This window comes from Sciurus carolinensis, chromosome 12, assembly GCF_902686445.1.
Source record: "Sciurus carolinensis chromosome 12, mSciCar1.2, whole genome shotgun sequence".
NCBI classification, from domain to species: domain Eukaryota; kingdom Metazoa; phylum Chordata; class Mammalia; order Rodentia; family Sciuridae; genus Sciurus; species Sciurus carolinensis.
The window spans coordinates 49,426,991-49,453,843 of NC_062224.1; the positions used below are offsets into that span (position 1 = coordinate 49,426,991).

Genomic DNA, 26,853 nt, shown 5'->3' on the forward strand with positions numbered 1-26,853 from the left:
ATGGATTTGTTTGTTTATAATGTTCTGGGAATGCAAGGAAAACTAACCATGATTACTCAGAGGCAGTCATTGCGGTATGGACTCAAGATGGCTGCAGTCATGTCAGGCTAAATGCTTAAGCAACCTTGCTTTTAAGCAAGCTGTTGTAAGGAGTTGGGACTTGGTCTTAGGAATAAATAGAATCCATTTGAAGATGCAATGATGTGAATTACCTTCAGAATGATGCCTTTGACTGTTCTAGTGATCTAAGAGACAAAACATAGCCTTTAATGTTATGATTAGGCTGGCCTAAAATTAATACTAGCAAACGTAACATTTCCTATTTAAACATTTCCTATTTAAAGCTTTCAATATGTGTTTTCACAATTAGGTAGTTACTATTCACAAAAGTAATAAAGTATTATTATATTCCCTCTTTATTTTATTTTATTATTTTTGGTACTGGGGATTGAAGTCAGGGGTGCTTTGCCACTGAGCTACATTTCCAGCCCTTTTATTTTTTAATTTGGGTCTCCCTAAGGCCTTGAAATTGTGATCTCCAGCCTCAGCTTTCTGAGTTACTGGGATTATGCCAGGATGTTCCCCATTTTGAAGATGAGAAAACCTAAGACACAAAGACCTTAAGTACGATAATTGACTACCAGATGTATTCTGGTAGAAAGCAGACCCAGAAGACAAGCCCACCCAGCTTGGGACATAGTCATTGCTAAGAAAAGACTCTAACAAGCAAATGGAAGGATTCCTTGAACTTTCCTCCTCTAGTTAAGCAAGTCCTCCTTATTTTGTTTTGTTATTTTTGCTGTGTGGATGTTTCCGATCCTTTCAGCACCCTTTCTTTGTTACAAGAACTGGAGGTGGAGAGACTAGCCTGGGCTCCCAGGAACAATTCTGGCATTTACGTCACACGTGAGGTTGTGAAGTAAATGGTCACCTTCAAATGATTACTTATAAAGATAAGGAACTTACAAAGATTAAAATCTTTATAAATTACAGATCTTTCAGTAATTACCTTTCTTCTCTTTTCTGAACATTTGAATTTTGCAAAATTGGAAGTTTAGCATGGTAATGAATCCTTTCTTAGAATTCCAAATTCTTTCTTAAGATTTAAAAAAAGTACAACTTGCTAAACATCTAGAAAACTGAGACATCTCTATTTTCAAAATGAATATACCCTTACCCCAACATAGGTAATGAGTGTTTTCTGTCCATTTATCTACAGGAATGCTTAGTTGCTAGTGTTTAGAAAGGTCATGTCGTTGTCTTTCCTTATATTTCCTAACTGTCCTGGTAATGGCTGCCCTCACTGATACTGCAACGTGAACAGAGACAAGATTCAATTTGTACAGCAACGTGGAGAGCAGGTTCCAGTCTCAGCGCTCAGAATCAAAGCTTCCCCCATTTCCTGCCACTTAGAAATACGTTCGTAGAGAGCAGACCCAGAAGACAAGCCAGACCAGGCTGTGCTCTTGACCCCTAATCTTTCCCACCACTGTGCCAAGGGGAAGCTGAGAATGAAAAGGAGGGCTGGCTTCTACAGCTGATCATAGAATCAACAAGATTTGCTGACTTACTAGTTAGGGGAGTGTAGGAAGGGAGAGGAAATAAGAGTGAGGAAAGATCCCAGTTTGGGGGATTGGGCACCTGGGTCCATATTGGTGTCACTCACTGAAATAGGAAACAGAAGAGGAAGGACGTGTTAAACTGCCTGTAATTCCAGCTATTGGGGAGGTTGAGGCAGGAGGAACACAAATCTGAGGCCATCCTGGGCAACTTAGCAAGACCTTGTCTCAAAGTAGAACTTTAAGTTGTTTTTTTTTTTTTTTTTTTTCTTAAAGTTAGGTAGGCTGTAGCTCAGTGGTAGAGCACTCACTTAGTATGTGGAAGGCCCTGGGTTCAATTCCCAGTACTGCAAAAGAAAAAAATAGTGACATGTTGCGTTTTGAATATGTTTAGTTTGAGGTACCTGGAAGGTCTCCAAGGAGGAGACTTTTCCAGAAAGTATTTGACTGTAGGGACCTGAGCCTAAGGAAGATATTTGGGAGTCAATTAGGGGGGTTGTCTGCATAGAGTACAGGTTAAATCCAAGGAATGGAATGTGATGGCTTAGGTTGAACACTTCGAGAAGTGTTCTTTTTTTTTTTTTTAAGTAAGTTCAATTTTTATTCTTCTATATAATACATGAATGTATGGATACCTTTTCCTTAAGGAGCTTGCAACCCTGAGGCAATGTGTCCTTGGGTACATAATGTATAAAGCAACAGAAAATAAAATTTGAATGCATGAATGACAACTGGACTGCAAAAACCTAATTTATATTTATGAAATTGCACACATACCAATGGCATTTTATGCATCTCTAATCTCTTAATCCAACTATGTCAACCACTTTGCACCTTGTATTTTGGACAGCCTGACCCTCTACATATATTTTGTCACATACAAAGCCTTTCTTTTGACTGAAATTTAATAAATTAACATGGGATCTCATACAGGGATTACCAGAAAGCCCGCCCAGTTTTTGATCACAGTATCTACCCACATAAAAACTTTACCCACTCCACCCAAAAGAACTGGATACCAACTGACTACAGTAATATTGGGGTCCTTCAGAATCCCCTGGAATCCCCCAGAAGTAAGTTTTTCTTCTAATTTGAAAGTTAATCAAAGGTATGGCAAAGGAGGTGGAAGGTCATGACTCATTAGAAGAGATGGAACATCAAGACTACTGGGTTTTAGCCCAGTGAATCTGCCCTGCAGGGCCCATCCCCTGTGAAGGTGAGGCAACTGGGAGCCTACAAATTGAGTGTGGTGCCTGGGGGCAGGGAATGGGCAGAGGGGCAGGAATAAGGCTACCCCCATACTTCTCATTCACCAACCTAAGAGATGGCCACAGATCTTTCAGTAAATGGTAGAAAGCTATTTCTAAATATTCCATTTTCCCCAAAGTTTTATAAACTATGGTGAGGGCAAATGCTTATAAGAAACTAAAGATGAGTTCATTAAATTATTTACATATTATCGTCTTCCCTCTGAGGATAACATGGACGTGTAAATAAAAAACAGACAAATACCTATCAGATGACTCAAGCTATAAGCTCATTCTACTAGAGGGTGACTTTTGCCTTAAAACAATCATCAGGGCTAAAAAGCAATCCAAAAAGCAAAATCTAACTTCATCTGGCTGGCTGATACACAATGATCCTGAGTCCCTCCTCTGGTGCCAAAGTCTGTTTTTTGGAGGAATATCCTCCATTAATATTTGCTTTGTGTCATAATTATTAAAAAGGATAAGTTCAGCTTTACCCTCATTTTGGGCAGCAACGCTGCCCTGGTCTTGTTGTCTGTCTGCTCACTTCACTTATCGGAACTCCTGCGCAACTAGCAGAAGCTGGATAAATTTTCATTGAGTGCATAGATCCTGCGGGAGAACTCCTCAGACTCTCCTAGAACTTGTTTGTTACAGTCTACTGCCACAGCACTGTTCACTGAGATGCAGTTAAATGCTTCTAGCTGATTGAGGTGAAACTGGTGGCTTCCAGCCCAATGATTTCTTCTGCCTGCTCCATGGTACAGCAGAGCTCAGCTCCTAAGGCCAGGTAGAACTCACCTGGAAGCTAGACACTGGCAGAGCTAGCCTCGCTGGGCAGCAGAGTGCCATTTACTGTAGTGGGACGCCCAGAGGTGGCTTCTCCTTGTTCTTGGCTAGTGGTCACACTCAAATGTTTTCCTTTTAAGTTGTCACCCAAATTTATTCCTTTTTTTCTGTTTTTCTCTGGAGAAGTTCAAGGAGGTATCCAAGGAGGATGACAGAGATGCTGTCTTTCTCTCAGACTCTCCCACAGAAAGGATAGTGGTCACAGGCTGTGCTAATGCTGAGTTGTAACTAGGTGGAGAGGTTTTGTACTGGAGTCTCTCATTCTCTGAGTTGGCCATTTTAGATGTCCTTTGTAAGGTGAAGGAATCCCCCAGAAAAACCTACATCTGCACCCCCAAAATAGAGATCTGTCTCTTCGGAACAGGGATTGCACTGGAGGTTGTGATGTCTGTCACACCTGAGCATTAATCCATGCTCCATGAAGTTTTTCAGGTTAGGAAGGGTTTGCCTCAATTCTGGGATCCCTAGTCCATGTTGATACCTTAGCTTTGCTATATTTTTGTTCAAAAGATAGACACCATAATCAAACTGCAACTTCTCTCCTCCTTTAGTATACAGGGGAAACGCTCTCTCCTTTTCAGTCAGCTTGTCATTGATATTATCTTTGATTGTTGATCTAGACCCCTTATGAATAATAGGATATCTGAGGGGCACTTGTAGGAAAAAGGAAATCTTGGAGACCAAATGTGCAGTGGAACCAAGGGCAACAACAATGTTTCCATCATCTTTTGCTTGGAAGTCCTCAGAATTAGGCAACTTGACACCACATACAAAATGATTCTTATGCTCATTCAAATCAATAGGGTAAATGTAGGAAAGTTCAGAGAGTAACTGCCTACAACAAATTGTCAACTGAGCATTAGTTTCCAGAAAGAGTTCTCTTTTTGCATTGCACTTCTGCCTCAGCTCATTTAGGGATTCCTTCTGGAGTTGATGCTTGTGGTGCTCAGTTGAAAATGTGCCTCCTTTGTCCTGTAATGCAATTTGTTGCTCATGCAATAATGCTACCTCCTGTCCCAAAGCTTTCTTCTGTCTTTCCAGTTCATTTCGAAGCACCAAAATTTTTAATTACAAGCATTCGATTTCTTTCTTTTTTCAGCTCATTGCTTGTAGATGTGAGTCTTAGTTTTTCTTCCTTAGTCTGTTTAATTGCACACTGGGCTCTTTGAAGCTGTAATAAAAAAGAAGACATCATAAGAATTGCGAACACAGTTCTGATCCACCTGAAAAAGAATATTCTTCTGAGTATTTGAATAACCCTTACGTTCAAATGGAGCACCACAGTAGCCATCATTTAGTCCGAAAATTAATTCATTTTGGTTGCGGGCATGAATCTGCTGACCCATGTACTTCAGTCCATCCAAACAGACTTTCCATTCAACCAATAGCTGGTAGATGACCTCCTTTCTACCCCATATCTTCACCACAAAGAAAGGCAGGGACGTATCCAGAGGGTCTGGCATTATTCCAAAATTGAGACTCTGCCACATTGGATTCAAGGAATTCTTAATCATTCACTTCTATAAAATTCTTGATCTATTTTTTAAGTATTACATAAGTGAAGCGTGAAGTAGGTATCCAGGAGTTGATGGTCATTTCTATTAACTATGTTGGGGAAGCAGTGTTTCAAAGATTCTGAAGACGCCTCTGCTGAGACTGCAACTCCACCTGTAGGGCGTGGCAGGACCCGGCAGCAGCGCCTAGGCGGAACCTGGACCAACACTGGGGCGCTCATCTCCACCCAGCAAAGGCCAAGCGGCGGGTTGGGTGCTCCTCCCGCACCTGCCGCCACCTCGTGCTCATGAGTGCCGAACCCCTGATGCCTACAAACCTGCCACCCAAGAGGTAGGACTGCTGGAGAAGTGTACTTTCCATGTGTATTTGTCTTATTTGTGGCCAGTATCATTTCATAGTTTGGGGGTTGTGTGTGGAGAGTGGTGACAGAGGATGGAAGAGCAGTGACGGAGATTGGGGGATCTCTGATGACCTCAGGGCGGTGGTATGCACGGTGCCTGGGAATGTTTCTGTGCAAGGGCACAGGAAGCTTAGCTGCTGTGGCAATGCCCTCAGGAGGCTCTGTGCAAGAGTCCTGTCAGCTCTGACCTTGATCTCAGGTACAGAGCTCCTGGGAAGGAAGGAATTCTTGTGCTAGACAACCACAATGTTTCCCCAGCTCTGCTTCTCCAGTTCCTGCAGGCTTTAGAGGAATTTTGAACAATGGACTTTCTTGAAAGCTACACAAAGGTCCTAACATTGCACTTTGCAACTGTGGAAAAGCTACATAGATGTCCTAGTTTCTGTAACTTTCCTGAATACAAAGAATAATGGTTGCATAGACTTCAACCTAATAATGAGACCTATATAAATAAAGATTGCTGGTGCAACTCTGTAGATCTGCATCTCCATCAGAAAGTAGAGCTCCACCTGATCCCAGCTTCATCTCCAAAATCTGTGTTTGTGAATCTTAATTTTCCAATCCCCCTTCACCTCTTGCTGGACCTGAGAGTTTAGTCACGCTGGTTGTGGCAGTGGTGGACAATTACTAATTGATTATCAGTTTTGCTAACCAAATTACTGTAAGTAATGCCAGTCTTTTTAAAATCTGATTTGACGTGAGCTTTGAGACCTGGTGACTGTGACAAGATAAAATGACCTCTCATTCCTGTATAGCATTGCTGTTGGCCAGCCTCTGGAACATTGCCCTTCTTCCTAGAGAAAACACATGGTGGCCCTGTCTTAGTCCATTTCCTGTTTTATCACAAAATACTTAGGGTGGATGATTTATTGGATTAGAGGTTTATTTAGCTAATGGTTCTGGAGTTTGGAAAGGCCAAGAGCATGGTGCCAACATCTGGTGAGAGTCTTCCTGCTACATCACAGTATGATAGACGAGTCAGCTGGTGAGACAGCAATTATGTGTCAGCTCAGGTCTCTCTTTCTTATGAAGCCACCAGTGCCATCTTAGATGCCGCACTCCAACCAGCCCCCAATGGCCCCACCTCCAAACACCAACAACATATGAATTTGGGGATTAAGTTTCATCCAAACCACAGCAGGGCCCTTTGCAGATCAGACACTCACAAGACCACACTCATAAAAGAGTAAGACCACAACCACAGCAGCAGATGCTGGTTCATTATTCCAAAAGTCACTTGTGAATGCAACCTTACAGGGATATTTTTAAAGCCATTGTGTCCCCCACTCCAGCAGTTGCATTTAGAGCTAGTAACTTTTACTTCTTTCTAGTAAAACATCAGAGGATTCAACATCCTAGGAAATAGTTGTTATCACAATTAAATGTGAAGACAGTGCTAGAATGAGTTAAATATCTGGAAGCTCTTGGGATGGAATAAATGGATTAATATGTGAGAAAGGCCTGAGTCTTTAGGTCTAGGGGAAAAATTCTACAGTTTTAGTGTCCCCTTCATAACTCATTTTGAAATTTAATTACCATTATAATAGTATTAAAAGGTGGAACTTTAAGAGGTTATTAGGCCACAAGGATTCTGCCCTCATGGATGAGATCAATACTCTTATAAAAGGATGTGTTTACTGCCACATTGCCCTTTCTCTTTTTGCTCTCTGCTTTTCACCATGTAAAGACAAACCCCCCCCCCCCGTCCCCACCGCCTGTCCTGAGGACACATTGTGCCATCTTGGAATGAGAGTAACCAAACCTACTGGTGCCTCGATCTTAGACTTCTAGCCTCCAGAACTATGAGCTAATAAATTTCTGTTCTTTAAAAACTATGTGCTCTCAGGTGTTCTGTAATAGCAGCATGAATGGACTAAGACACTGCCTCATCTCTTTCTCCTCCTTTTCCTCCTCTTCTCCTTTTTCTGTACCCCCTTTTTCTTCCCTCCTTCTCCTTCTCCTCTGTCTCCTCTCTCCCTATCTTTCTGTTCCCCCCACCCATACACTTTCTCCCTTCCCCACTCACTACCTAGAGAGGTTGATCATTATCAGCTTATCAACAAAGAAGGCATGGTCATGCTGATTACCTGTATTTTAAATTGTTAAAGGATTTTCCCTTTATAGTTACCCATTATCTTAACTAAATATGTCCAAAAATCCAAGTTTGTGAACATTAAAAATCAGGGAACCACTGATTCTAGTAATCATTCCTTCTGGCTAGAAAATCCACAATCAGTAAAATTGTTAAATTAGTTCAATACTTTCCTTCATTTATAGGTATCATAATTAAGAAAACTGCTTTTCATTAGCGGTAGAAATGTAGGACCAGATTTAGAATCACTTCTCTGAACTTAAGAACATGTTGATTTTTATGCCTTCTGAGAACTACTCCAGAAATCCTCTGTGTCATTCCCTGTCCATGAATGACAACATAATAGTGCCCATTTATCTATGGGAGATACATCCCAAGACCCTGAATGAATGGATGCCTGAAACCACAGATGTTTTCCTATGCATACATTCCTATAATAAAGTTTAATTACAAACTAGGCACAGGAAAAGCTTAACAAAAACTAATAATGAAATAAAACAACAATAATATACTGTAATAAAATATATGAATGTGGTCTCTGTCTCTCTCAAAATATCTGATTTTCTTTTCATTTCAAAGAAGCACTTTACAGCTCCTCTTTGGCATAGCCAAATAACCAGTGCACTACTCTGGTGTCCTGAGGGTCACTTGAGCATAAGCACTGCAATACTACAATCGTAGGTTCGATAACTGAGACAGCTACTCAGTGACAACTGCTTACGACATACAGCATGGGTATGTTGGGAAAAAGAATGACTGGCGCCCTGGGCAGGACAAAGTGGGGTGATGTGAAAGTTCACCATGCTACTCACACTGACCTAAAACTTAGCACTTAGAAATTGTTTGTTTCTGGAATTCTTCCTTTAATATTTTTGGACCTCAGTTGACCCCAGGTAACTGATGGGTAAGGATACTGTAGTGAGAAATCTGATACATCTATGTATTTTGGACTTTGTTGTTGTTTTGCTTTTTGTTTTTTGGTATCAGAGATTGGACCTAAGGGAACTTCACCTCTGAGTCACACTCCCAGTCTTTTTATTTATTTATTTTTTTAATTTTGAGACATCTCACTAAGTTGTTGGGGCTGCCCTTGAACTTGTGATCCTCCAGCCTCAGTCTTCTGAGTCACTGGGATTACAGGCATGGGTCACCACACTGGGCTCACCTAAGCACTTTGAAGAGCAAATTACCAGATTCTCTTTGGGATGTTTTTCATTTTTCATAGTTTATTTGTGTTCTGGTTAAAAGTGCTCATACAAAGACACTGAAAAACTGCATTGTTATCTTCAGGACAACACGGTCAAAGAGCAAAGATTCTGGGTAGTAGTCAAGAGTAGGTATCATGATGGTTTTCATTTCTGTAAGTAGTTTTCATCCCTGGTTTACAAATGATATGCAAAAGTGAAAAGAACTTAGAAAACACTAAAGATGATTCTGTGAAAGACATAAAATAAAATTAAGTATAACTAAAATGCATTTTCCTTGAAACACAGAGTCTGCGTAGCCATAATTTAGAATCAGTAGAAAGGTCAAGATCTCCATATACTTATCCCAACTGAATAACTTAACCAACTCTGTGACCTAGAGCAAGTTACTATGCCATATTGCATTATTGTGTGCTTTTTTGTCAGTCTCAGGTGTAATATAATTTTTAATAGAAATACTGTGATATAGTTTGTATTTTAGCATGGAACCATAGATGGCTTTTAATTGTTTTACTTAGATTAATTTCCTAAATGTTCTTTTGGTGAATATGTGTTACTTTCAAATGAAAAAAAGAAAAAAAATTTAAATACCTACTTTTTCTAATTCTGGTAAGAAATTAACCTTCCCTTTCTATAATAAAGCTCTACTGAAGTTTTAATACCAGAGTTCTATTTTCTTAGTACGTATATGATTTATTCATTCATCTATGCAACCATTTAGGCTAGAACTCTAGGTTTAAGGGACACAAAAATAGATGAAAAACTGTAGGTTACTAACTCCACTAGCTTGTAATCTGCCATCAAAGGATAAGAAGACAGACTTTTCAGATAAGGACTGAAATAAATGTGCTGCAAGAACCTGTCAGAGTAAAGGCACTCAATTTAGGTGAGTGGAGACAGTGAGGAAAAACATTGCCAAAAGAGAGGGCAAATCAAGCAGAGACAGAGGGGGCGATAAGCCAGGAAGAGAGCTTCAAGATGGTTTGTAGGAAAGTGGCAGCTAGCCCATGGGAAACCTGGGTGGTGGGGAAAAGCCAGATGCTCTAAGAATTTGGTAAAAAGATCGGTAAGGATGGGAAAAACAGGCTTCTCAGAGAAAAGGCCCAAGGAATGCACAATGACAAGGTCTAACAAGGCCAGGAATAACTCCTAAAAGCATTTAAGTTCATTTATGAATAATGGGTACTGTGGTTTGAACATGTCCCCAGATTTTATGTGTTGGAAACTTAGTACCCAAAGTCATATGTTAATGATGTTGTTAACATATGGGTAGGACCACAGAGAGGTGATTGGATCACAAGGGCTTTGACCTCATGAGTGGATTAATCTGTTCATAGATTAATATATTAGTGGATTAATGGATTGTCACAGATGTGGCTACATTATAAAGTGAGGTCTTTCTGTCAAGCTAGCTGTCATTTCGTGTGATGGCTGCAAAGACTTGGTATTCTGCAGTGAGCACCCACCAGGCACCAGGCTCTCACCAGCTGTAGGCTCCCCACCATTGGCTTCCCAGCATCCAGAACCCTATGAAATAACTTTCTTTTCTTTATAAATTTCCAAGTTTGTCGTATGAAGTTATAGCAACAGAAAATGAACTAGGACTATGAGGATGCTCCAAAGAATTTATAAATGAGTAAGATTCCAAATTTTCATTTTAGGAAGCTCACTCTGGCTGCCATGAGGATAATGAACTGAAAGGGACAAGAGGGGATGCTGGGAAACTTGTGTGGAAGTTATTGTGATGGTCCAAAAAGGAGGAGGTGCAGCCTGGTCTTGGGTGGTAACAATAGAGATGGATAGTCTTGATAACTTGGATGGACATTCTCTTCAGGGGGAATCAGTAGGAACTGGAGTGGGTATAAGAGCATAAAATCAAAACTGACCCTCAGATGTGGGGCTTGGGCAATCAAATGTTCCTGGAAGGAAAGACAAAGTACACTTGAGATAACATTGAAACGATATATTGATAAGTCCTGAGGAGCTGCTCATATCAAAGGAAAAGAAAGCAACCTTGATTTTTTTAATTCCTTTCAGTTAAGTTAATCATGAAAAATCTATTCTATAAGTAAACTACAGGAAGACTCTTTCAGCTGCTCAAAGATCCTTTCTGTTTGTCTTTAGGATTTTTGTTGTACTCTTGATAAAATAATGAGGTCTTGATTCATACTGTAGATAATTCCCAGAGCTCCTGTAAGAGTTCATTAGCACAACTGCTAGAGATGCAGAAAGAAGGGGCCATGATCTCAGCAAGAGTTCAGTAATGAACTTGTTCAGGCCTAAGTTTGAATGGATATTCATGAACTCTAGAAAGGAAAATGGATACTTGATCCACTCTAGATGGTTACTAGCACTTATGTAGAGTCAGGTTTGTGCAGAACACTCCAGAAAATGAGAATGAGAGATAGAAGAAGATAAAAACATTTCTAGAAACACAGTGATGATCCTCACCTACTCAACTGTTATCTTCCACAGACAAGTACCTACTGGAGCAGACTTTAGCCCAGAAAGCTGCCTCTGTGAGTCTCAGAGAATATCACTACCACGCAACATGATTGCATGTCCTCCTTCCTATAGATAAATAAACCCTGTGCAATTTACTTGAATTGTCTTTTGTCAGTCCTAATCCCAATGTAGTGGTGATGCCAATATCTTCCTTCCTTGATTGACTTAAACATATTGTGTCAGTCACTGGACACAATGTGAATAAGCCACAATTTCTGTCCTCCACTGGGTTTCCCAATCCAGTTTGAGATTTACTTGGTAAATCCTGGTAAATTTTGCACATATGAATAGACCTGTTCTACTTAAATTTTGTCTTTCGAAGAGTTATGTCCCAAACTCTCCAAAAAGTTTTCCCCAACTTCTCCAGTCTATAGTTTGTAGTTATATATATATTAAATGATGTACTCTTGGTCCTGTGACTTGGTCTTGAGTCTGATTTGAAATGTTCTTAACTGAATTATAGGTTGCTGGTGGGAAGGTTATTATTAGAATTCTCCAGAAAAACAGAACTAATGGGAAATGTATGTGTATATAACTTTTATTTAATATGTATTTAATTTAATTTACTTATTACAAGAAATTGGTTCTGCATTTATGGAGGATGACAAGACCCAAGATCTAAACGTGGCAGGCTGAAAACCTAGGAGAGCCAGTGGTGTAATACCAGTCCAAAAGCTAGCAAACTGATGTTTCAGTTTGAGTCCAAAGACAAGAAAAGATTGAAGTCCAAGTTCAGTCAGGAAGAAGTTTCCTTTTTCTCCAAGGAGACTTGTGTTTTACCAAGGCTTTCAGTAGATTGAATGAGGCCCTTCATATTAGGGAAAGCAAGCCACTAAGCAAGAGAGACACATTTGGGGCAAATTCCCACACTAATGCACCCTAAAAGTATCCTTTTCTTTATTTCAGCTAAAACTTTTTGGAATACCTTACAAAGGACCAGCTCACTGAGCCACCCTTAAGTTTTATTTTATGTTCCTCAAGAAAAATTGACTCATTATAATATTAAGCTGAGCATGCCCAGAAGCATACGTTCCTGCCATTTCTAAGTGTTAATATTCACCATTCTAACCTTTTATCAAGTGCTCTATGACCTAGAACTGAACATGCCCAGTAATGTACCTGCCATATTTTCATCTTGAACTATGACACTGAAACGAGCATGCTCAAAAATAGACATACTAAACTGAGTATTTGCATCCATGTCTCCACCTCTAAAATGAATATGTGTAGGCTCCCAGAATAAAATCCCCATGTTCAAGGAAAGCATCATTTTTCAGATAACTCTGGTGCTTCAGTTATGGGTAATAAATGTTTCTCTATTTTATCCTCTGGTCAATGTCACTGGCTTTGCACTGATCAAGAAATGAACCCTTCCAAGTTTTCTAAGGAATCTCCATACTGCTTTCCAGAGTCGTTGCACCAATTTTCAGTCCCACCAGCAACATATGAGTGTATCTTTTTCCCCACATCCTCACCAACATTTATTATTGCTTGTAATCTTGATAATTGCCATTCTGACTGCAGTGAGATGAAATGTTAGAGTAATTTTGATTTGCATTTCTCTAATTGCTAGAGATGATGAACATTTTTTATATGTTTGCCGATTGATTGTATTTCTTCTTCTGTGAAGTGTCTGTTCAGTTCCTCAGCCCATTTATTGGTTGGGCTATTTGTGGTGTTTTTGGTATTAAGTTTTTTGAGTTTTTTATATAGCCCAGAGACTAGTTCTCTCTCTGAGGTGCATGTGGTAAAGACTTTCTCCCATTCTGTAGGCCCTCTCTTCAGGTTATTGTTTCCTTTGCTGAGAAGAAGCTTTTTAGTTTGAGTCCATACCATTTATTGATTCTTGATTTTACTACTTGGACTTTAGGAGTCTTGATAAGGAAGTCAAGTCCTAAGACCTGGAATGGAACCACCATTTGACCCAGCTATCCCACTACTTGGTTTATATCCAAAGGACTTAAAATCAGCATACTACAGTAACACAGTCACATCAATGTTTATAGCAGCTCAATTCACAATACCTAAACTATGGACCTCATCCGATTCTATTAGCAACTGGTGCCCCAATAACACTGAGGCAGAGTCTTAAATTCATGTTTTCTAATTTTAAAACACATTATCAACTGCTCCTTGCCACCAGACATCTACTTCATCAGGAGACCTGTGGAGAGTAGACAAGAGTCCACTCAAAACAGACTGAGCTGGGGACTGCTTTTGAGCAGTGATTCCTAGCTGACCTCTTCTTCCTTAGTGAAACAAAGTTTCCTCTGCTCCACTAATACTCTTGCCTTTTATTATACTCTGACACTCTAGTGACTGACTCAATATGCTTCCCATGTTAGGAGTTCCCAAGACAACCCCAGATTTAATGGTTTGCTAGGAGGGTTCACTGGACTCAGCATACAACTGGACACATAGCTTTCATTTACTAGAGTGAAAAGATTCAAAGTACATCAGCAAAGTGAAAAGGAACATGGCATGAGGACCCAGAGGAAACAAGGCTCAAGTTCCTAAGAATCTTCTTCCAATGGAGTCACATGAGGTGCTTTCAGTTCCTCCAGCAATGAATATGACAACAGAGTGAAATGGTGTCTGTCAAGGAAGTTCAGTTACAGACTTAGTGACAGAGATTCTTATTTGGGCTGGCCACATGGATACCCTCTGCCTTGCATGTATCAAAATTCTAGACTTCCAGAAGTAGAATGGTATAAACTATACTGTTTGCACTTGTTCAGGCATGGAGAGCCTCTTATCAGGAATGGTGGGAGCACTCCTGAAATCAAAGTTTCTAGATGCCAACTTCTATAGTTTGAATCTTGAGTGTCCCCAAGAGCCCATTTGTTGAAGACTTGGTCCCCAGCCCATGGCTCTATTGAGAGGTGGTAGAACCTTTAGGAGGTGGAGCCTGATGAAAGGAAGTTGGAAGTTAAATCATAGGGGGCCCTTGAAGGGAATATCAGGACCTCAGTCCCCTCCTCACTCTCCCTTTCTGCTTTCTGGCTGCCACGAGGTAAGCAAAATCCTTCACCATGCACTCCCACTAGGTTGCTTGAGATAAACTGCACAGCTGCTCATGTGAAGTACACTTCTCCAGTCATACCTGAAAATGTTTCAAGTATACCGAGTACTTCTCCCAGATCCAGGACTTAAAGTGGTAGTAAAGAGAGCGTTGGATTTTGGCTCTCCAACCTATAGAAATCAGGAATCTAGGGCAATAGTTTGCAACCTTGGTTGTTGTTTTCACCCACTGAAATTACCTGGGGTTTTTTGTTTGTTTGCTTTGTTTTGTTTTTTCATTTTACCTTTTAAAAGTAAAAATTAATGCCTAGGTTCCATTCCTAGATATTATGGTTTAACTGGAATGGAGTAGATTGAGGTATCAGTGTTTAAAAAAAAATCCTTGTGATGTCCTGAAGTGCAACCAGTTTGTACCATAGATCTTTGGGAAATGCATGGTTAATGAGCAACCCTATGCTCCACTGGGAGCCAGAACACCTATGACATCTAGCATGGAGCAGGTCGGGCAGTTTTGTTGACAGGGAGGCTATTGTCATGATGGACTAAAGCCTAGCTCCAGCTCCCACCATAGTACAGACATGTTTACTAAGAGCACCTGACAGTGGTTGTAGCTCTCTCAGCAGCAGCATGGTGGGCAGGAAGAATAAGCACATTATAAAATGTGGGCAAAAATAGACCAAGAAGTTTTTCCATATTCTAAGAAAGAGTGGCATGAGTGAAAACACCAGCTATGTCCCTCATGAGACACATTGGGAAATCACTACTCACAACCACTCAAGGATCTAAAGATCATCTAAAGATCATGTTTCTGAAGTTAGTCTTGCTTCAGAAAGATGAAGTGGCATTTAGAACAGTCAGGATAATTACTGATATTTCTTCAGGCAAAAATTGCTTAACCAATTTATTGAAACTGCTCTTATCTGTAACAAAATATGTTCTATGGTCAAAATATGGCAGACAGTGATCATGATTGATACTATGTTGACTTCAAGATTCATAACACTATGTTGATTTCAAGATGATGAATAATTATTGATTTCATCTGTTCTCTGTTTTGACATTGTTGTTAACAAATTAGCACAAACTGAGGCAGGAAAACAACACTCTTTTATTCTTCTAGAGTTTTGAAGGCCAGAAGTCTGAAATAGATCCTGTTTGGTAAAAGCAGGTGGTGTTCTTTCTGGAGACACAGGAGGGCGAATCTGTGTCCTTGCCTTTTCCAGATTCAAGAGGTTTTAAGCCTTCTAGGGCTTTTGTCTCCCTCCTCGCACCACTCAGACAGACATCTTCCATCATCAAGTCTCTTTTCTCTAATCACCTCTTGCCCTCTTATAAGGACCTGTGTGATTACATTGGGTTCACTCAAATAATCCAGGATAATTTCTCCAACTCAAGATCTCTAATTATTTAAAAACTTCTTTTGCCATGTGAGGTAACATATTCACAGATTCTAAGGGCAAGGACATGGACAATTTTGGGGGTAGGGAGGACAATTATTCTGCCTATCATGGTATGTTTTATTGGACAAAAAAAGGTATCAGATTGAAAAAACCTCTTATACACAGCACCTATGACCAGAGAGGTACAGAAAAATGAAAGATGTGGTAAATAAGCTGATTCCAGAAAGCACTGGGAAAGACACAAAAGAAGCTTGCCACCCTATTCTTTTTATGATGTGCTTGTTAGAAAAGACTGCTGAACAGGCATATTTGAATTAGAGAAATGGGACTTTATGGTAAAGACAGTGGTTCTGAAAAATGGGGGCTAAAATTGAATTAATTGATAGATATGAACCTCTATTCAAAAATTTAAAGGTCATAACTTGTAAATGGTGATCAAAAAAATCTTAGTGAAAAAGTAAACTTAGAAAGATACCTTTCGTCCAGTTCACTTTCAGATTTAAGACTCACTAATTTTTGAGAAGAGGACTTCTTAAGGCCTAAACGGGAACAATGACTTCTGTGCTCATTAACACATAGGTTGCTTCTGCAGTAATCCAGGCAGTAATGGAATGCAAGTTGCTTATATGGAGGAACCCAGAAGATGACCATGTGACAAGGACTTGCAAGGAAGGCTTCACTTGTAGGGAAATTGTTCAGGAGGGAAATACACTGGTAGAAAATGGGCAAAGTGGCAAAACAGGGAGGTGCCCAGTGGAATATTTTATCCAGTCAGATTATGTGGATGACTGAAACTTTAATCCTACTGGGGAAAGCCTGGCAGTCAGTGTAAAAGACACACTTCAGACTTATTCCTCCTGTGCTACCAGGTTGTGGGGGACTTATACATCTACTCCCCCCATCAGTCATTGGCAGAAACTACTCCCAAGCAGACATTATTTTTGGCATTTCTGGTTTGCCCAGCAAGAGGCAAAGAACTCAGAGGCAAGACTCTCAGGCAGATCTTAGTAGTTCAAATGATGTTCTAGTAAAGAGATAAAGACAACCAGGGGCTTGGAGTGTGGTACTAATCTACTGTAAGAAAACAGATCAGTAGACTAATCAATGGGATTGTTTCAAGGGGGGCTAGTTCCCCCCAAGCATAATGTTTACTCTACCATAGTTAAAATGGTCAGTAAGAGGATGAATCAACAAGGGTACAAGTTTAATACTTCTGCAGTTATATTTTAGAGCAGGACAGGATGATCAGTCGATAAGTTGCATGGTTTCTGTGTTTCAAAACTTTAAATGGAAGACTGCATTTGGAATTATTTTGTAAAATGACAAGCATTTACATGATGTAGAATAGAAACAATGAAAAATTGTTAAGTAATACAAAGAAGAGCTAGTAAGCATAAATTTTCACTTTGTGGACTTCTTTGTCATCACATTCCCTCTGTTTGTTGTAGTAATAAAAAGTATTGTCCCTTCTCTGAAGTTTCTTCACATAGCCAGTCTCTGGCCATCGATCTACCTGCACAATCAAAAATCAGAATATAAATATTGTAATGCCCATTTTATCTTATATTTTACTATCAAATAGTCAAAAGTACAACTTGCATCAAAAAATTGAAGTATAAATTTAAAAATGCTTGTGCTTTTAGAGTATTACACACACACACACACACACACACACACACACACAAAACATACCTTAAGCGGTAAATTTATATTGCAGAACAACTAATTTGGTGCTTCTCTCTAAAACCCATTTTCTAGGTTTAATTGTCTACGTGGTGACCCAGATAGGGAAAATATTTCCAAATAATATAAACTTAATTCTTATGTTTATAAATTATTTCAAATATTATAACTTATAAAAATAACCCCCAGGAGAAAATCAGGGATAGGTCTAGCCCCATTCTGAAAGCACCATCTGTTGATTATGGATGTCATATAGGGACAAAAGGAAGACTCAAAATACCTAAAGATGCATGTGTACTTCCTTCTGCTCAAATTTCAAGTTCACCTTGAAACTGAAACCCAGTTTTTAATAGGCATTTGGAGGTCATTAGGCATAGTCTTCAACAATCTTTTCTTCTACCACTATTCTTTCTTCTATGCTGTATTGGTTTGCTTACTTTATCATCTGGCTTGATCTGATTTGAACATTTTTCTCCCCTTCCTCTCCAATTTCAATGTAGTGTCTTCTTGATCAGGTTAATGCATTTTTGTTGTTAAATCTGTTCCTTCAGGATTTGTGAGATGCACTTTATCATTGTCAAAAACCCACTGTTCGGGTGTTAGGAAAATCAAATCTTGTTCTTCACCACCATCAATACAGGCAGCTACTCCTTTTCATCTTCTACAAATCATAGCTTTCAATTGGAAGAAAAGATGGATATGCTACCTATGTTTTATGTCTTTCATTTTATAATATTGCATTTTTTCTTCTGTTCCTTGTTTACTTATGAATTAGCAAAACAGACAGCAGCCTATCTGATAAATCTTGGTAGGCCCACTCACATTTACATTGAAGGAAAACAGCAAGGAAAAGTGCCTTTTCACCACTTATGGCAAGCCTGCCTTCGTGCCTCCCGTTACCCTCAGCAGGGAAAGGAGGCATTCTTAAGTCACCCTTAGACTCCCATTTATTTACCAGGGCTCTAAAGACTATCTCACACAGTAACGAGTGTAACCACTGTCTCTGTAGAACATTCGGGGCCACTTTATATGGCATGATCCTCAAAAAAGCTACATTGGACCTGTGCTCATTGGCCTCAAGATATTTTTCTTTGTAAACCCCTTGCTACCTCTGATTATATTCTTTTGGACTTTGAACTTGACAACATCCATCTGATTTGGAACTTTCTATAGTGGAAGAGAATGATAGGATTCTCACGTTCAATTTCCTTCTGCTCAAACAGGGAGGTCAGCAAGCACTAATAGTACTTGTCAATGGGGCAGGTTTCAAGTAAGGAAAAAGAACTTTTCTCAAACCCATAGACCTCAGCACTTTGATAGGGACCTTCCACCTAAGGCATGCCTTCAGTTACCACTTTATCCCTCCTTTAAGTGGCACCACAAATGCTACTGGGGCATAGAGACTTTTATGAGGATTTTCCTCACAAGAAAGTCATTTTGTCCTCTAAACTTCTATGCTTCTTTTTCTTAAGTCCACATACTTTGACTTGCATATAGTTTTTGTGTGTGTGTGTGACTGTTACTTATTTTCTACTCCAAGATAATAAGAAAGCTATTAATCATTAATGACAGTATTAATAATTCATTAATACTTACTTAGGTCCATTCACTCACCAAATTATATGAGCACTACACTGCCAGGCACTTCAAACATGATTCATTTAATTCCTGTGGCAGTTTTCTAAAGCAGCCACTGCCATTGCTATTTCATAGTTGAGGAAATAGGGGCTCAGCGAAGTTGAGAACCTTGTACAGGCCAACCAGCTTGAAGAGGTGAGGCTAACCCAGAACTGATTCCAAAAAGCCTGTACTCTTTCATGAGTTCACTGGGTTTCATTTTTTTCTTTTCTTCTTCTTTTTTTAGCTTTTAATTTTTTTACAGACTGCATTTTGATTCATTGTACATAAATGGGGTACATAATTTCATTTCTATGGTTGTACACGATGCAGATTTTTTCTTTTTTGGTACTAGGGATTGAAGTCAGGGGCACTTGACCACTGAGCCACATTCCCAGCTTGTATTTTATTTAGAGACGGGGTCTCAATGAGTTGCTTAGTGCCTCACTTTTGCTGAGGCTGGCTTTGAAATCGTGATCCTCCTGCCTCAGCCTCCCGAGCTAAGATTATTCACTGGTTTCTTGCAATCAGGTACTCTCTATTTTTATCTTCTAAACCTTTGGCACAGAAATTTGTACATGGCAGGTATCCAATAAATATATACTGAATGAAAACACAAAGCCTCTATAATTACTAATTAATAAAGTAAACAGGACAGTTTTTACACACATAAATACGCACACACAACACACATACCCCTCATTTGCTTTTTGGAACTTGCTTGTTAAGGATGTACTCTGTGTTCTCTTAAATAATATTATTAGGTATGGGGATTTAGGGTAGGAGTGATAAGAACACAAAGCACATTGTGTTTCACACTGCCTCTATGATCCTGGGTCTTGAGTGTGTTTAGAGACATCCCAATCCTTTCTGCCCTCTTAGTGTTGGGGATCAAACCCAGAGCCTCACACGTGCTAGGCAAGCACAGAAGTACTGTGCTACATCCCCAGTACCAGCATCTCATTTAAGGCAAGGAATGAAGTTTATTTTTAAACAGCATTAACCCATTAAGCTCCAAGTTTTTATTTCTGCAAATATTTCAGTAAGCTGACACAGGTGCAATAAAATAGGTTAGAAATAATATTCTAAACCTTATATGTATTTTATACTAATATTAATCAACATTATTACATGTTATTATTATATTATATATATATAAAAACCATATTTACGTTTGTATAGATGTTCCACATCTATTACGATGGGACAAAATGGGTTAAAATGACAATGATTCTAGTTTTCCCTGTTTAAAAGCCACAGATGGTATAATAATGAAAACCAGCTTTTGGTAATGACACCAGAGTAAAATGTTTGTACATGTGAAGAGATGGATATATGAAAATCGCAGTAAGTAACTCTTCATATGATCATTATTTTTAATTTCATTTCTCACCAACCCTGTCAAATTAAAAAACATATTACATTTTAGCTCTGTATTTCCTCTACATCTTTTCCTCTCTACTTTTTTATGAGTATTAAATAGAGACTAAAAAGCAGAATGAAGATCATATAAATCTGAAAAATTCAGGTTTTTCAAAAATGATGTTAAAAAAAACAAAAATAATATTAAAAACAGGTTACTTATAACTCAAAATCTAAATATTAAATATTATGATTATAAAGATTTAAATGTATTATTAAACACCCTAAATTTTAAATATATTTATGAATACTATGCCCAATTCTATGAGAGTCTTAAAAATTCTCCTAGTAGCCAGTAGAATAAATGAGTTAAAAGAAATTACATTATAACTGCTGCAAAGACTAGATCTTGGTCTAGTCTTTGAGTGGCAAAGTCAAGATTTTTTCTCTAATAGTGTTTTTTCCAAGTATAATCTCCATAAAAAACATGTTAACCCCTGATTCATAATTAAAACAAACAGAAGGGAAATAATTGTTATACAACAAACTGAATATCTGATCATAGAATTACCCTTTTTTGTCTACCATGAAAGATTCTTTTAGCAGAGCCTGGTTGCTCAATAAAAGCTAAAAATTTTGAAATGTCCCCAGACAAGAGACCACCTCTTTCCCCAAATGGCCTGGCAAATCACATTTGTGGGCCTGGGTCTCTTCCTTAATAAAATGAGAGTTGCAGAATTGTTTTTAAAATTCTTTTCATCTTCTAACAAACTCATTTCCAGTTCAGGTCTGTAAGGCATAAATCTTACCATAGAAACTTGTTTCACTTGTTTATATTCAATTTCATCCCGATATCCTGCTTGTTGAAATCTGTACAGATTTTCTATCTCTTCTGACCATTTTTTGGCACGACTTATTGATTTTGGTTTCACGTCAGAACTAGCCATGGCTACACAGGTCTTATTACCAATTATTTCTGAAAGATGTTAAAACAACATTAATAGATAACTTAATGGTAACAATTTTAAAATGTAACGCTTAAAAAATTACATATTGAGTTGAGAATCCCAGTTTAAACATGTTGCTTTTTTTAACATTCAATTTTAAGATTCTGAAAGATTCCAGCTGTAATTTGGAAAAACAACAAACAAACCTCTCCCCAAACCCTGAAAGATACACTGAGAACTGTTTGCTTCTTCATCAAATAAAATTGTACTTGGAGTTTGGTGTAATGTCCTAAGCTGTATACCAGTCCTGGTGTTCTGGGCAATAGTTTGCACATTTCTGAAAATGTTATTTGTAACTGCTCAGCAGATTGTCAAAATATCCCACCATCTTTCAATTAGATTAGTAACTATATCTTTTTCACCCCCCCCCCCCCTTTTTTTTTCCCCTGAAGAAGGGAATGTAAAATCAGTCTTCTCACTCATGGCTGGGAAGCAATGGTTTCTTCGTTATTCACTTTTTAACTGCTTGGAGACATCCCAATCACTGTAATCCATTTACTTAGGTCACTGTGGCACCTGATTCTGTGATACACCAACGTGAGAAGAAGACTAACACAAATTCCTTGCAAGTTGTATGGCTATCATTGATTTTTAAACAGTGTAGAAGATCACCAATGATCTTGGAAATTCTAATATCCAACCCTAGTTCATGTAATTGTCCATTCCCCAAACCTCTTTAGCCAGTTTTTGTTTCTTGGATTGATTTTTTTTTTTCAGTGTTGAGGCTCAAGTCAAAGCTTTCTGCATGCTGGGCAAATACTGTACCCCTCAGCTACATGTACCCATGTCCCATAGCCAGGTTTTCAAAAACGTAATCTTGCACTTGTTTTTCTCAGCTACTTCTTAGTCTATTACCAAAACATATCATTTAATTGAAATGAATACCCAGCATTTTCATCATGATTCCTTGAATCCATTCTTCTAGTAAAATATATTTCTATTCACTGAAATATATTAAAGTCAGACTTCAAAAAGTAGATCTTGTGAATCAATTAGCATTTTCCAATTTTTTTCTTTCACAATGACAAATGCTCATCAGGTTAAAAAAAAGCTAAGAGGCACATTAAAGTACAAGAAAAGGCAAAATAATAATCATATAAATTAGAAATATCTACCCTTGCTTGACATTGAGTAAACATCATCCCAAACATGATGAGTTAATTAGGATAGACTTAAGAAGTTATAAAAGAGAGTCTTATGATAAATATTTTTACAAAACTAATAAATGTAGCTTTACTTGGATTTAACAGGGGGAAATATAGGAAAAGGAAAAAGTGGCAGAGTTGTTGAATTTCAGGTGAATGTTTCCTCAACATAAAAATGTACCCTAAAATTTCCTTCTATTGTTAATAAAAGATAACAAAAACTAGCAAGAGGCCAAACTAAAAGTCACTTATTTCAACTCTGTGTATTAATCACATAAGGTACTGGTAGACTCTTTTCTATGAAATATAAGGAAATTGGCTGTCTGCTCCTCCTATTTCTCTAGATTTTGGTTGCTTATTTAACATTCTAGAGTATGGCATTTACATTCTACTCTGAAACCACAATTCCCACATTTGTTTGGACTTAGTTCCAGATTTAAGGTAATTTAAATGAAGTCGTTTGAATCACATGGTTCTTCTTCTGATGAAAGTAGCAACTACATAAGGGATCTATTATTCATATTATTGTTTGCATTTTTCCAATATGCATACCAACATTTACATTCATCAGACCAGAGAAAATTAGGGTTTTGTTACTATATGAGTTTTTAAAAACTTTTAATCCTCACTGATTTAGATTTAGGCTCATGTTGCATGTTAAAGCAAGTCATTATTAAGGCATTGTACTAATTTTTGTAAAATTTGGAATAGCCATGTTTCAGTAAAAATCCGTCTTTCCATTCATTTTGATAGGGAGTTCATTACATCACTGTTGCACAATACACTAGCTAAGTTGGACATATGTGTTAAAATATATATGTAATGAAAAAATATATGTAATGTATATATATTACATACATTTACATGTAGAATATTATATATGTAACAAAATGATGCTAAGAAAAATGAAAAAGTGTGGATTCACTGTATTACAAACACTTCAAAATTCATGTTTTTATATGAATTTAGTGGCTATATTACTTATATTGCTTTTATAAATGAAGTGGTACAATCTTAATTTATGTTTTCACCAAGCCATTTTTAAATTTAGGTTTGGGTTTTTAATGCATAATAAAACACTTTTATTTGCTCATGTTCACTAAAAAATATTTTCCTGAATGTCATCTCCATAACTTGTTGTCACTTTCAGGTCAATCATGTCATTACACATATAAAAATGCTACATTTAATAGAGAATAGAAAATAAGCTGATTTAAGTTGGATTGCTGGAAATCATTCGTTTTTTTCAGTTGAAATATCTATCTTGTAGATATCATCAGGCATTTTGAAATTTCACTTCCACAAAATATCTAAAGGAAACATGAATGCAGTTTTCAACATGACAGGAACCCTAGTGACTACTGTAACTGTGCTATATAGGAGTGGTGCAAATTCGACTTTTTTTTTTTTTTGTCTTTCTTACTTTCACTTTATTAAGAACATAATGAAATTAGGAAATATCAACTTAAAATTCCTCGATTACTGCAGTGATTCTGGGAAATTCAGTGGCACTACTAATTCTGCTAGTAGCATTCAGCACTTTCAACTGGTTTCTTTAATGACAGTAACGGGAAAAAAAAGGATAAAAAATACTTTTAGTCTCTATAATACTGTTTCATTTTCACAAATAGATAATAGCAATGCATGAAGTTTCTAGTTTGCGGAAATTTAATTTTATTAAACACTACCAGGGTTATGTGGGTACTGGGGGGGGGGATCACCAATCTTAAGTCTCTGACGATCTAAGTTGTACTTCACCAGTATATAACTTTGATGTAGACAGTCACCTCAAACTTCCTTCTCTGCAAAACCCCTTTTCCTTTCCTTTGTATTCTGAAGTTCTTTTATTTTTTTAACTATTGGTGGTATTAAACCCTTAAGAGTTTCAGCCTCCCTAACCTTCCATTTCTTTCTCCATTTCATCATTTCTGTTTCTAACCGGTAGCTGGATATGGCAGAGCCCTTTAGCGCGTAACTTTGGCTAAGAATGAATATTACTGGGTCTTAGTTCCCTAAGGTGAAAGGTAAGCGTTAGAAGGTCTCTAAAGTTCTCGCACTCCCTCTCCCAGTGTCTTTGGGAGTTCAGTTGAAAGACAAGCAGTTAGTTCCCTACATACGCTTTGCGGTCTACCCGCCAGGTGTACGAATCTGCACGCAGCACAAAGCCAAAGCCACCCTTTTCGCCCTTCCCCCCACCGACCAAGCTAGCAGGATTTCCCCAGTCCCTCAAACTTTGTCAGAAATCACCAACTATCTGTGATGTATAATCTGCCCAATAAAAACGGGCTGAGAAAGTTTTCTGAATCCTGGGTCCAAAGGCTGAGCCCTCGAAGTCGCGGTCCTTAAACCCAAAGAGGGCGCTGGGAGGCCCGGAAACTTATAGGAGAATCACCCTGAAGTTTAGCAGGGGCCGAAGAGCTACACTAAAAATGACAGGGGGAGACAAATAAATACCGAGAACAGTCTGGAGAATCTGTAAATACCGAGGACAGCCCGGAGATCTCTAAGGTAGCAAACATCTGCAGGGCGGAAGGGGCGGAGCCTGAGCTTCCGGGGCGGGGCCCAGCCGGGCGCAGGGGCTGGTCTAGGGCTCGGTCCTTGGTGGCTAAGTCACCCACCCCTCGGCCAGCTCTCGGTGGTTACCCTCGCTCAGCCGAGCTGGAGAGGCCGGAGATGCCAGTGGACAGGCGGTCGCAAACGTGTTCGAGCTCTCTACTTGAAATCCGTGGGCTGGGCCGGCTAGATGCCAACTGTCCTTGCTTCAGCGACCTTCGCATCTCCTAGCAACGCGGAGGCACAGCTCAACCGGTCGGCTCACTTGGACCCCGCCCCGCCCCAGACTCCGCCCAATATCCTCAGGCCCCGCCCCCTCCAGAGAGCTTTTGTGTTTAAACTCAAGAGTAGAGCACAGTGGAGTGCAATTTTCCAAACCAATGGCAATCCAGGATGGGAGCTTACTCCTGAGCCTTACTCCTGACCAGAGGTGGAAAGCGAAAGGTATTATTGATGCTTCTTAAATTCCAGACATAATTCCCTAAAAAAGTGAATAAGAGCATGGAGACCTCTATGAACTAGTACATAGAGTATAATATAATGCCTGACAATTAGTAAACAGGCAACAAATGATATCTATAGCTTTACTTTTCTAATATTATCTTATTATATCCAAAATACCATCTACGTTAATGAAAAGTGAGAAAATGCAAGATCTATATTTTGAACGTAGAATCATCAATATTTACTCATAAATTGAAGTATAAAAGAGAGGTAGTGGTGTGCTAGAGTCAGCTCATTAGGGATCACAACAACCAAGAGTTAAAGTTTTAGGAATTTTATTAGCTAGTTGATGAACACAGCCATATTATTACAAATTAAGTTACATACACTTCAAATTAAAGGAACATATTAAACATACTTACTAAAAACTTCAAAAAAATGCCATGTATTTACTTACAACTACCAAATTTTTTCCTTAGCCCAAATCTTTCTCTGAACTTTAGACTTGTATAGCCAACATATACTCAACATCCATTTGGAGGGCTGTCCAAAACAATCTCCCCAAACCTCCCCCCACAACCAGAAAAATCAAAACCCCTACTCCTTCCACATATTCCATTTTCCCTAGATAACACCTAAAATCCTTTGTGTGTGTGTGTGTACGTGTGTGGTACTGGGGTTTGAACCCAGGGCTTCAGACTATGCAAGAATTCTATTGATTAATTTGAAGAGAGAGCCTACAGAATGGGAGAAAATCTTTACCACATGAACCTCAGATAGAGCACTCATCTCCAAGATATATGAAGAACTCAAAAAACTGAACACCAATAAAACAAATCACCCAATCAATAAATGGACTAAAGAACTGAACAGACACTTCACAGAAGAAATACAGTCGATCAACAAACATACAAAAAAATGTTCATCATCTCTTGCAATTAGAGAAATGCAAATCAAAACTGCTCTAAGATTTCATCTCATTCCAGTCAGAATGGCAACTATCAAGAATACAAACAATAATAAGTGTTGGCGAGGATGTAGGGAGAAAGGTACACTCACATTGTTGGTGGAACTGCAGATTAGGGCAACCACTTTGGAAAGAAGTATGGAGATTCCTCAAAAAACTTGGAATGGACCCATCATTTGACCCAGTTATCCCACTCCTTGGCTTATACTCAAAGGACTTATAATCAGCATTCTACAGTGATACAGCCACATCAATGTTTATAGCAGCCCAATTAACAATAGC

The 26,853-nt window shown here is 38.6% G+C and overlaps 1 protein-coding gene and 1 pseudogene across 3 annotated transcripts; both read right to left on the reverse strand.

Annotated features, from left to right (window-relative positions):
- Positions 1 to 3,354: 3,354 nt before the first annotated feature.
- Positions 3,355 to 12,573, reverse strand: LOC124961295 (UV radiation resistance-associated gene protein-like; annotated as a pseudogene).
- A 2,707-nt stretch (positions 12,574 to 15,280) lies between these two features.
- Meig1 (meiosis/spermiogenesis associated 1) lies at positions 15,281 to 25,393 on the reverse strand. Of its 3 annotated transcripts, none has more exons than XM_047520822.1 (3): positions 25,226 to 25,393; positions 21,265 to 21,431; positions 15,281 to 17,306 (listed from the first exon to the last, which is right to left on the reverse strand). In XM_047520822.1, exons 2-3 carry the CDS (start codon positions 21,400 to 21,402, stop codon positions 17,178 to 17,180), a joined length of 267 nt encoding a protein of 88 aa, XP_047376778.1. In that variant the 5' UTR covers positions 21,403 to 21,431; positions 25,226 to 25,393; the 3' UTR covers positions 15,281 to 17,177. The 3 variants fall into 3 exon arrangements, with proteins under 3 accessions (XP_047376778.1, XP_047376777.1, XP_047376776.1); XM_047520821.1 differs by lacking the exon at positions 25,226 to 25,393 and adding an exon at positions 25,091 to 25,216; XM_047520820.1 differs by lacking the exon at positions 25,226 to 25,393 and adding an exon at positions 25,062 to 25,209.
- Between the last annotated feature and the right edge of the window lie 1,460 nt (positions 25,394 to 26,853).